Source organism: Anolis sagrei, chromosome 4, assembly GCF_037176765.1.
Source record: "Anolis sagrei isolate rAnoSag1 chromosome 4, rAnoSag1.mat, whole genome shotgun sequence".
Taxonomy (NCBI): Eukaryota; Metazoa; Chordata; class Lepidosauria; order Squamata; family Dactyloidae; genus Anolis; species Anolis sagrei.
The window spans coordinates 242350146-242362579 of record NC_090024.1 but is presented as its reverse complement, the minus strand read 5'-3'; the positions used below and the strand labels follow the sequence as shown (position 1 = coordinate 242362579).

The 12434-nt window shown below is 45.9% G+C and overlaps 1 protein-coding gene across 2 annotated transcripts in view; it reads right to left on the bottom strand.

Moving 5' to 3' along the window:
• Positions 1–711: 711 nt before the first annotated feature.
• The window catches only part of MYLK2 (myosin light chain kinase 2), a 48782-nt gene continuing 37059 nt past the window's right edge, over positions 712–12434 (bottom strand). For both annotated transcript variants that reach the window (XM_067468280.1, XM_067468281.1), the window contains exons 7-12: positions 8831–8972; positions 7342–7412; positions 5769–5897; positions 3767–3919; positions 2617–2749; positions 712–1164 (exon numbers count right to left, since the gene is read on the bottom strand). In XM_067468280.1, the coding sequence (XP_067324381.1) occupies positions 1084–1164; positions 2617–2749; positions 3767–3919; positions 5769–5897; positions 7342–7412; positions 8831–8972 (709 nt within the window). In that variant the 3' untranslated portion in view covers positions 712–1083. The remainder of the gene's footprint in view (positions 1165–2616; positions 2750–3766; positions 3920–5768; positions 5898–7341; positions 7413–8830; positions 8973–12434) is intronic.

Genomic DNA, 12434 nt, shown 5'->3' with positions numbered 1-12434 from the left:
CAAGAGGGTCAAACCTCAGTAGATAAGTCTGGGCAGTCGTCCTCTCCATTGTGGGGAGGCAGGGAAGCAAAGTGCCAATGTGCAGAACCGGAGGGCGAGAAGATAAGGCTCCTTGTGGCATTGGGGAATCAGGATGTGAGCTTTCTGAAGGGAACCGCCAATGTGGTTGTTGCAATGGGGTAATAGAGCATCACCCACCGGGAACCTTATAAGGCTCCTTATGGCATTGGGGAAGCAGGATGTGAACTTGCTGAAGGTGTAATAAGAAATTCAATGTGCAAGGGAACCGCCAATGTGGTTGTTGCGATGGGGTAATAGAGCATCATCCACCGGGAACCTCTCTGAAAGGACAACATGGTCCAACAGGAACATCATAAGATGTGGCAGAGCGGAGAGCTGGGGAAAAGCTAGGGTGTTACCAACAGTGGAGCCAACAACATGTCCTTTGCTACCTGGCGTCTTCCTTGTAAGGTTTTACCTTCTGTCTAGTGGGTAGGATGGAGACAGCAGGACCACCTTTGATCATGGGCCAGCCAAGGCACAAGCAATGGGATTGTTGAGAAAGTCAAGCTGGTGGGAGAGACAATTCCGGTGTCTTCAGCGCATGAGAAGCCCCACTTTGAAGCAGAAAACATTCCAATATGTGCCCGGTGAGGTATATGTGGGTGGCGTAGGAGCATCCACAGAAGCAATACGTCCTGACGCAGGAGGGCAGCAGAAACGGGAAGAGGGCAAGGCTCATGTCAGCAGATAAGGAGGAAGCCGTCTCCGACTGGGAGCTGCGCAGGGATGTGAGGTCTGTTGAATGGCCAAAGGGGAAGCTTTCAAGATGCACAGATGGATCCTCTCCCGAGTTCCAAGTCAGAGCCCACCTAGGAACCGGCACCGTGCGTCCTGTCTCTCTTGGCTGTGCGACCTCCCGGATGTAGGGCATCACAACACCAAAAATACAGTCCACGATTCTCGCTGGAGGAGGAGGAGTTTGTTCCTTGCAGTTCCATGAGTTGCTCTCAGTTCCACCCTGAACTTCCAGCCCCATCCCCGGCACATATACACGCATACACACAACACGCACCCTTGCGCTCAGACCCCTAGTGCAGTCAGGGACCCCGCGCTGGTGATCTTCTTGAACCTGTTAGCAGCGCAGACGCCAATGAAGTTTTTCTGTTCAGTGGGAGAAGAAAAAGAAGAAGAAGAAAAGGTCATGAAAAGAGAATAGACAAGGCTTGAACTCTCATGCTATAAAGAATGGACACAGATGGTTTGCTTTTCAAGGATGTCAACATTATGCACCGAGAACACAGGCATGTTATGTTCTGCAAGCGAAACTTATTTACATCGTGTACTTTTTTGTTTGCAGAATTTAGTTGACCACCTGTTAAGATTCTGAAATTTCTACTACCATAAAATCATAGAATCCTAGAGTTGGAAGAGACCTCATGGGTCATCCAGTCCAACCCCATTCTGCCAAGAAGAAGGAAAATTGCATTCAAATCACCCCTGACAGATGGCCATCCAGTCTCTGTTTCAAAGCTTCCAAAGAAGGAGCCTCCACCACACCCCAGGGCTGTTCAGCAGAGAGTTCAGCAGAGAGTTCAGCTGTTCAGCAGAGAGTTCCACTGCTGAACAGCTCTCACAGTCAGGAAGTTCTTCCTCATGTTCAGATGGAATCTCCTCTCTTGTAGTTTGAAGCCATTGTTCCATTGCGTCCTAGTCTCCAGGACAGCAGAAAACAAGCTTGCTCCATTCTCCCTATTACTTCCTCTCACATATACATGGCTATCATGTCTCCACTCAGCCTTCTCTACTTCAGGCTTAACATGCCCAGCTCTCTAAGCCACTCCTCATAGGGCTTGTTCTCCAAACCCTTGATCATTTTAGTCACCCCTCTCTGGACTCATTCCAGCTTTTCAATATCTCCCTTCAATATCTCCCTTCAATTGTGGTGCCCAGAATTGGACACAATATTCCAGGAGTGGTCTAACCAAAACAGAATAGAGCATGGGGAGCATGACTTCCTTGGATCTAGATACTAGACTCCTATTGATGCAGGCCAAAATCCTATTGGCTTTTTTTGCTGCCGCATCACATTGTTGGCTCATGTTTAACATGTTGTCTATGAGGTCTGTGGAATGACCAGGGTGGGACAAAGAACCCTCGTCTGCTGGACCCACCCTGGTCATTCCACAGATATATAAACCCTTTTCCTAGTTCCAACAGACCTCACAACCTCTGAGGATGCTTGCCATGGATGCAGGGGAAACGCCTGCCTCTAGTACATGGCCATATAGCCCGAAAAAACCTACAACAACCCATTGATTCCAGCCATGAAAGCCTTTGAAAATACAAAGTTCCTGGAGTTGAACAAAAACTTTCAAAGTAAGTACCGCACAATTAAACACTTTCAAACCATGAACAGGAATTTTTTCACATTTTGTTACATAGTGTATCCATCCCTCTCTTCCCAAAAGGTTGAGGAATCCCCATTCTGCACGAGAAAAGAGGAAAACAACTATTTAAGCGAGTGAGCCAAGCCACATACGAAGCAACATCTTCCAACTATGGCTGCAGCCTTTGTTTTCCCTAATTCCCCGACGGCCTCTTCCATGCGCTTACCTTCCAGCGCCTCCGCATCACATATTTCCGGAGCAGGACTTGGGATTTGAGGCGCCGGTTGACGCGCCCGGCCTTTTCTCCCAAGTTGTTCAGCCAAGGATGTTGAAGGCACTGCGCTGCATTCATGCGCCCGCTGTGGGGTTGGAGAAGAAGGAAAGAAACGTTAGGAGGCAGTGATTTTCGTTGTGTGGCAGGTACTATGCACTGAACTTCAAAGGCCCCTTCTACACTGCCATATAATTCATATATTCCTCCCAACCCTGCTATATGCCTGCGAAACGTGGACTGTCTACAGACATCACATGCAACTCTTGGAACGATTCCATCAGAGTTGCCTCCGGAAAATCCTGCAAAGACAGGCGGACAAACATCAGCGTGCTGGAAGAAGCAAAGACCACCAGCATTGAAGTGATGCTCCTCCGCCATCAACTCTGCTGGACCGGCTACATTGACCGGATGCCCGACCACCGTCTCCCAAAGCAGTTGCTCTACTCCGAACTCAAGAACGGAAAACGGAATGTTGGTGGGCAGGAAAAGAGATTGAAAGATGGGCTCAAAGCCAACCTTAAAAACTCTGGCATAGACACTGAGAACTGGGAAGCCCTGGCCCTTGAGCGCTCCAGCTGGAGGTCAGCTGTGACCAGCAGTGCTGTAAAATTTGAAGAGGTATGAATAGAGGGTGAAAAAGAGAAATGTGTCAAGAGGAAGGCGCATCAAGCCAACCCCGACCGAGACCGCCTTCAACCTGGAAACCAATGCCCTCACTGCAGGAGAAGATGCAGATTAAGAATAGGGCTCTACGGTCACCTACAGACCCACCAGAACACTGATCCTGGAAGACTATCCTACTCGGCCAATGCGGGATCACCTAAGTTAGTAAGTAAGTGAATCCATATTATCAAAGCAGATAATCCACATTAATTGTACAGTGTAGATCAGGCATGTGCAAACTTGGGCCCTCCAGGTGTTTTGGACTTCAACTCCCACAATTCCTAACAGCCGGTAGGCTGTTAGGAACTGTGGGAGTTGAAGTCCAAAACACCTGGAGGGCCCAAGTTTGCCCATGCCTGATCTATCATGTATGTGTCTGTATGAGAGAAAGAGGCTTCTATAAAGTTGGTGTTTTTCACTTTCTCATCCATATCCAAACCTTTTGTCCTTGATAATCAAGTGAGAGACAAAGTCTTTCGCTTCTTCGGAGATGCCCTCAAAGGCTTCCTCATCAAAATACCAGTTGGCTGCCAGGACGTTGTTGAGGGTCTCAGTATCGTTGTCTCCCAAGAATGGGGAGAGTCCGCTCAGCCTGAAAGACATGAGTTGGAGAGGAGAAGACATCATGAATCAAAGCTCCTCATTAGGAATGAACACAAACCTCTGGGGACACAACTCTGTTTCCTTTGGCAAAACCCACTTTCTCTGCAGCCAGAAGTCTGGCTACAGACATAAAACCCCAAATCTCTAGGCGACCATGCAGAATATTGCCTTGCTGGACCCAGGGAATGAATTCAACACTGTTGAAACCTGGCCAATGAAGACTGGAAGTATACCAAGGTGATAAGATAAGAATTGGAAAAGTTTCATTTTCAGATGACAGCGCCCAGCATGATAGTTGGGAAGATGCTGGGGAACTGTCATCCAAAAGGAGAAGGTGAAGGTGATGGTGAATTAGAAGATGAAGATGAATTAGAAGGTGAGGGTGAATTCGAAGGAGAAGGTGAATTCGAAGGAGAAGGAGAAGGTGAAGAAGAAAGTGAAGGTGAAGGAGAAGGTGATGGTGAATTACAAGGTGAAGGAGAAGGGGAAGATCAAGGAGAAGGAAAAGGTCAAGGAGAAGGTGAAGGAAAAGAAGAAGGTGATGGTGAATTAGAAGGTGAATTAGAAGGTGAAGGAGAAGTAGGTCAAGGAGAAGAAAAAGGTCAAGGAGAAGGTGAAGGAAAAGGAGGAGGTGATGGTGAATTAGAAGGTGAATTAGAAGGTGAAAGTGAAGGAGAAGGTGATGGTTAATTAGAATGAGAAGGAGAAGGTCAAGGAGAAGGAAAAGGTCAAGGAGAAGGTGAAGGTGAAGGAAAAGGAGAAGGTGATGGTGAATTAGAAGGTAAATTAGGTGAAGGAGAAGGAGAAGATCAAGGAGAAGCTCAAAGAGAAGGAGAAGGTCAAGGGGAAGGTGAAGGAGAAGGAGAAGGTGATGGTGAATTAGAAGATGAATTAGTAGGTGAAGGTGAATTAGAAGGTGAATGTGAATTAGAAGGTGAGGTGAATTAGAAGGTGAAGGTGGTCAAGGAGAAGAAAAAGATCAAGGAGAAGGTGAAGGAAAAGGAGGAGGTGATGGTGAATTAGAAGGTGAATTAGAAGGTGAAGGAGAAGGTGATTGTGAATTAGAAGGTGAAGGAGAAGGAAAAGATCAAGGAGAAGGTGAAGGAAAAGGAGAAGGGATGGTGAATTAGAAGGTGAAGGAGAAGGAAAAGGTCAAGGAGAAGGTCAAGGAGAAGGGGAAGGGGAAGGGGAAAGGAGGGAGAAGGAGCAGGTGAAGGATCAGGTGAAGGAGAAGAAGGAGAAGAAGGGAAGTTTTCCAAGTTTTGGAACACTGGATCGAAGGACACTAGACTTCCAATGAAAAGGACTAGGTGGATGGTCAGATTCAGGAGCTTGCTGGTTTGGGAACTGTTGAATAAAAGTGGCCAGATGCATTTTTAGAAGTCTTTTTAGAGTATGAAACAATTGTGATCTTCAGGGACAGACTGTTGAGGTCCATGAACCACCTCCCACCTAAGAGCCAAGAAAGGAATATAATCCACTATGGATTTCCTTAAAACCTTCTAAATTGGAGTGCTGTGGGTTGGAGGAAAGGAGAAAACCCCTTGAAGAAAGCTATTTTTAAAGCATAACTGGTGAACCTGGACTCCAGTTACTACTGAGTCTCAGACAGAACTGGCCAATGCTAGGGCAGGATGATAGTAATCTGAAGACTCCTCCTGACCCACATCTCAAGATACTCAAACGATAGTTATTCATAGGCAGAAAAGTAAATTTACTTTCCTTTTCTACAGTAAACAACCATCTTCTGAGCATTTTGAGACCTCTCTTGTTTCCATATTTTTTGCTTCTGTGAATTCTCAATGTCCCACAATGCTCTCCCCACAGTTCGTACGTACAGCATGTATGTGATCACTCCCATGCTCCACATGTCGGTGGTGTAGGAGACTTGGTCATAGGTGACGACTTCAGGCGACAGGAACTCTGGGGTGCCAACGTTGACCTTCAGCTTCTCTTTGGGATTGAACCTGGGAGAGAAGAGAAGCTCTATTGATGCTCTACCACACAGTCATGGTTCTCAAGAAGACCTCCGTTCATTTACTTTATTTATTTCCCTCCCTTTTCACCAGAAGCCAGAGGAAAGAAAGCAAAAACTCTGGAGGCATCAGAGTCTGGGCAGAGGAAAGGCTCTGGGAAAGAAAATGGGACACATTCATCAAGCTGGGAAGAACGTTATCCATCCTTCCATTTCCTTGGGATGAAGGCCCCATTTACACTGACCATTTAATGCAGCCAGACAACAAACTCCCACAAAAGCAGGCAAAAGAAAACCCTCAAGTTGCATAATGTTAGATAGAAATGGCAAAGCATTTCTAACCTGAAAGGAAATACTGGGTTGTTGTAGGTTTTTTCGGGCTGTATGGCCATGTTCTAGAGGCATTTCCAGGTGCTATTAATATACCACGTGTTAATCAAACAGTATTTCCTTTGTATTGTCGAAGGCTTTCATGGCCGGAATCTCTGGGTTGTTGTAGGTTTTTTCGGGCTGTATGGCCATGTTCTAGAGGCATTCTCTCCTGACGTTTTGCCTGCATCTATGGCAAGCATCCTCAGAGGTAGTGAGGTCTGTTGGAACTAGGCCAAAGGGTTTATATATCTGTGGAATGACCAGGGTGGGACAAAGGACTCTTGTCTGCTGGGGCTAGGTGTGAATGTTTCAACTGACCACCTTGATTAGCGTTTCATTGCTTGGCAGTGCCTGGAGCAATCTTTTGTTGAGAGGTGATTAGATACCAGAATAGATAAGTACAATCAACCCCTGTGTTCTCCATAACCTTGTTAGAATATATACAGAATATAAAAATAATATTATATAATGGACTTATATTCTAACAAGGTTATGGAGAACACAGGGGTTGATTGTACTTATCTATTCTGGTTTATTTAGTAAAATTACTAGTAGTATGTACTTATGTTTTGTTTAGAATACAAGAAACACAAGAAAGCCTGGAATTGTAACAGGACTGAGCAAGTGCAATTAAAGACACAGCATTTGCAAGAAATAAGATCCAATAGAGCTTGATTTGAGCCACAGGACAATATATGCTACAACCTAGTACTTGAGCAGGACTGAGACATTGTGACTACGGAGTATTTGAAGAAAATATACGCCTAAAGACTGTTATAGACTACTCACAACCTGAAGTAGGATCCCCGAAACAAGAATAGTGTACCCGGGATTACTTGTTGTTGTGTTATAATTTGACATGTGTACTAATTTCCTTTGAACATTCATGTAGACCATGTCTAGAGTTACAGTACAGTTACAATTAGAACCCATTTGGGATTGTGAAGCAAGACTAAAACAATTGTGGAAATATTATTGTTTTGAATTGTTTTTTGCTATTGAAACCGATGTTGTTACATTGTTACATAGATATCTGTGCATTATAGACACCTTCAGAGTTATACCTTCGGGCGAGTCCAAAATCGATAATCTTGACCATGTGACCCGTGGAAGTTACACACAGAATATTCTCTGGCTGCAGGAAAGAGAAAGCGAGTTAGGAGTTGGGAAGGGTCTGAAATGGAGCTCCAGAGAAGTGGGGAAGGGATGCTGGTTCCCCAGAGAGAGGCTGAGAAGGCAGAAGCAGGAGAAAAGGGTTTCCTTTGACCCTCCAGGTAGAAATAAATACTGGTTTAGGTTAGGGCTAGAGCTAGTTAGACCAGGTTGAATCTGTTGGATAGAAATGCCCCAGCATTGTGTCTATGTGTAAAATACAGTTCTGATGGACATGTGATCACACACCTTTGGAATGACTAAGAGGGTAATGATGGCATGCAGAAATGGATGAGTTATAATCATGTGAGGTTTATGACAAGAGGTTGCATAATTCATTTGTCCCTTAGTGATGACAAGTCAGTAGGTAGTGATAAAAAAGAGGGGAAATGCTTGATCTCTCTCTTGCCTGTGTGTCTCTTGCTGTGTGGAAAAGTGTTGTGCTCGCAGAGCTCAGGCGGTGTTGTATTTCGGTGTCGATGTTGACTTTGGTGGAGAGGTGGCTGCCAAGTTAGCAGAAATGATCAACGTTTTCTAATGTTACACCATTAAGCTGTATCACTGGCATTGGAGAGGGGTTGGCTTGTGACTGCTGGAACAGAACCTTGGTTTTTTCAATGTTCAATGACAGGCTGGGACATCCGTAGGGATACCAAGGTGCTTGTTTATAGAGCTATTGTCCTCCCAACCCTGCTATATGCCTGTGAGACGTGGACTGTCTACAGATGTCACATGCAACTCCTGGAACGATTCCACCAAGGCTGCCTCTGGAAAATCCTGCAAATTTCTTAGGAAGACAGGCGGACAAATGTCAGCGTGCTGGAAGAAGCAAAGACCACCAGCACTGAAGCGATGGTCCTCCGCCATCAACTTCGCTGAACCGACCACGTTGTCCGGATGTCCAACTACCGTCTCCCAAAGCAGTTGCTCTACTCCGAACTCAAGAACGGAAAACGGAATGTTGGAGGACAGGAAAAGAGATTTAAAGATGGGCTCAAAGCCAACCTTAAAAACTCTGGCATAGACACTGAGAACTGGGAAGCCCGAGCCCTTGAGCGTTCCAACTGGAGGTCAGCTGTGACCAGCAGTGTTGCAGAATTTGAAGAGGCATAAATGGAGGGTGAAAGGGAGAAGCGTGCCAAGAGGAAGGTGCGTCAAGCCAACCCTGACTGAGACCACCTTCCACCTGGAAACCAATGCCCTCACTGTGGGAGAATATGCAGAGCAAGAATAGGGCTCCACAGCCACATATGGACCCACAAGAATATTGGAAGACAATAGTCAGAAAACAAGGGATCGCCTAAGTAAGTAAGTAAGTAAGTAAGTCTTGCTGTGTGACCCTCGTTGTACGTTTGTTTGCATGTGTATGTGTGTGTGGACCATCAGAAGGTGTCACCATACCTTGAGGTCCAGGTGCAGGACCTGCATCTGGTGCATGAAGAGGATGCCGTCACAGATCTGCCGCACGAAGACCATGCAGTCCACCTCGGTCAGGGGGTAATCCTCATCAATGATCCTCTCAAAGAGCTCCCCGCCTTCCACGCTGCATACAGAGAAAGGGTTGCATGAGTCTTGGGTTGCTTACCTGCATCATGACTAGGTGAACCTAAAGGCAGAGCGTCATTGCAAAGTTACTTTTTGGATTACAGTCCCTAGAATCTCCCATGGCTACAGGCCAAGGTATTCTGGGAACTGCAGTGCAAAAAAGGGGGAACTTTCCCAAGCTCCAATTAAAGACCCTCGAGGTTGATCTCTCGTTTGCCTCTTCCCAGAATCTCACATTTCCTCTCCACTTTCTTTCCTTTTTTTCTAGTTTTGCTTTTTTTGAAAAGTATTTCTCAATCCTGCACCACTTTTGGCAGTTCTTTTGCTTTCCTCCCATTTCCCTGCTCCCTGTGCCAATAAGGTTTGATCATGACTTTTGACTGCTGCCTCATTTCCAATGAATTTGGGGCTGTTTACATAGGGGTGGCCTTTTTCACCTTCAGAATAGCCTAAGTACCTTAAAGGCATGGATCCCATCTGATGCTGAATCATAGAATCATAGAATCAAAGAGTTGGAAGAGACCTCATGGGCCATCTAGTCCAACCCCATTCTGCCAAGAAGCAGGAATATTGCATTCAAATCACCCCTGACAGATGGCCATCCAGCCTCTGTTTAAAAGCTTCCAAAGAAGGAGCCTCCACCACACTCCGGGGCAGAGAGTTCCACTGCTGAATGGCTCTCACAGTCAGGAAGTTCTTCCTCATGTTCAGAGGGAATCTCCTCTCTTGTAGTTTGAAGCCATTGTTCCGTGTCCTAGTCTCCAAGGAAGCAGAAAACAAGCTTGCTCCCTCCTGAAAGCTAAGCAGAGTCAATACTAGGATCAGAAACTAAGAAAATCATCTTCAGGGGTTTTATTGGCAGTGAAGCAAGTGCAGTGTATATACGTATATATCTGTGGAATGTCCGGGGTGGGAGAAAGAACCTATGTCTGTTTGAAGCAAGTGTGGATGTTGCAATTAGCAAGTTTGAGCTAGACAGTGGGGTTTTTTTTGTCGTGTCAGGAGCAACCTGGTGTGAGAATTGGCCGTCTGCAAGGATGTTGCCCAAGGGACGGCCGGATGATTTTTTTTATGTTTTTATCATCTTTGTGAGAGGCTTCTCTCATGTCCCCGCATGAGGAGATGGAGCTAATAGAGGGAGCTCATCCGCCTCTCCCTGATGTCGAGCACCCCCACCCCCAAATAAGGGATAGTGACTTATAGTTCTGCAAAGGGCAAGGGCAACAGACTACACAACAAGGGTCAAGTCTTGGTCACATTGCCAAAGCACTGACAACAAGGACCCCATGAGGCTTTTGGGAAACGGCTGGATCTTGGGACTTCTGCCCTCCATGAGAGTTGTAGTTTCCCAGGGACCAGCTTCGATCCCAGTGTGGCAGCTCTGCCTAACGTTTTGGACTCACAAGGACATCTTTCCCGCTCATGGACTCACATTGCTTGAAAATAATTTCTTTATTAAATTTCTCTGGTGGGTGGGATGGAGAAGGGGTGATTGATCTATATACTTTTCTTCGATGTATTTCCTTCACAAGTCTGACCCAGCCATGAACTCTTTTGCCCTTTGGGAGGCTGATCAGGGAGCGGCCCGCTGGGCTGAAAAGGCAATCAGGAATCAGAAAAACACCTATTTACTTGGAACTCACACCTGAACAATGGGACCTGGAGTTACTATTTGACTTTAGGAGGGGGTCATCAGACTGTGATTTCCTCTGCCAAGTTTTCCTTCACAACAAACATCCTTCTCAGCCTCACCTTTTACCTTATCTGATCTTGGAAGGGGAAAACCTGAATCAAATGATTATCCCTAATCACTGATCCATCACAAGAACAAAAAAACTGGTTTCCTTGGCTGGCTGATCCCTTGGGCACAGGACAGTAAATGTCATCATCCTCTCTGGACACAATGCCCCTCTTCCGTCCTGCCTCCCTCTCCCTGATTTGCTAAGGAGCCGAAGAGGGAGGGAGTTTTGAAACTTTCAAACCTGTATTTTGCCTATAAAAATGCCTGTAAATTCTGTATTGGTATGCTTGTAGTGGAACTATCCCTGCAATGCATCCGATCTCAGCTGAATCGCTAATAAAGACACCTCAGTCGCCAGTTTCTTCCGCTTTGGTGGGGATTTATTATTTTAATATTTTCGCTACTGGAATTGGCTTCGCTGCCCTCACCAAGGTTCCAGGACCCTCTTTGGTGCGGTCCTCGGGATCTCCTCGGCTGGGGAGATCCTTCTAAAAGCGGCTCGATATCATCCCCGGATTCAAACCTGCGACCTGTCGGTCTTCAGTCCTGCCGGCACAGGGGTTGAACCCACTGCGTCACCGGGTGCTCCAGCTAGACAGTGGGAAGCCATCACTGTATATTATACGTATTTTGCCTTTGCACTCTCCTAATATTTATATAATATAACGAGACCCTTATAGGTCCTTTTTAACTTGTGGAATTGTGCAATATCATAATTTTCTTCGGCCAGCACCTTAATCACTCTGACTTGGACACCACCTCTGCCCTGTTGACTTGTAAACGCCTTTTTACTTTTAATGTTTTGAGTGTTTGCTATCATTAGATCTAATAGTAAACATGCTCTAAATCAGTGTTTCTCAACCTGGGGGTCGGGACCCCTGGGGGGGGGGGTCGCGAGGGAGTATCAGGGGGGTCAGCAAAGACCATCGGAAAACACAGTATTTTCTGTATTGTCGAAGGCTTTCATGGCTGGAATCACTCAGTTCTTGTGGGGTTTTTTTGGCTATATGGCCATGTTCTAGAGGCATTTCTCCTGACGTTTCGCCTGCATCTATGGCAAGCATCCTCAGAGGTGAGGTCACCTAACCTCTGAGGATGCTTGCCATAGATGCAGGCGAAACGTCAGGAGAAATGCCTCTAGAACATGGCCATATAGCCCAAAAAAACCCACAAGAATGGACAGTATTTTCTGTTGGTCATGGGGCTTCTCTGTGGGAAGTTTTCACCCAATTCTATTGTTGGTGGGGTTCAGAATAATCTGAGTGTAGGTGAACTATAAATCCCAGAAACTACAACTCCCAAATGTCACGGTCTATTTTCCCCAAACTCCACCAGTGTTCACAGCTGGGCATAATTGAGCATCCGAGCCAAGTTTGGTCCAGATCTATCATTGTTTGAGTCCACAGTGTTCTCTGGGTGTAGGTGAACTACAACTCCAAAACTCAAGGTCGGTGCCCACCAAACACTTCCAGTATTTTCTGTTGGTCATGGGAGTTGTGTGTGCCAAGTTTGGTTCAATTCCATCATTTTTGGAGTTCAGAATGCTCTTTGAGTGTAGGTGACCTACAAATCCCAGCAACTACAACTCCCAAATGACAAAATCAATCCCCCCCAACCCCACCAATATTCAAATTTGGGCCTATCAGGTATTTGGTCCAGTGAATGAAAATATATCCCGCATATCAGATATTTACTCTGCAATTCAGAACAGTAACAAAA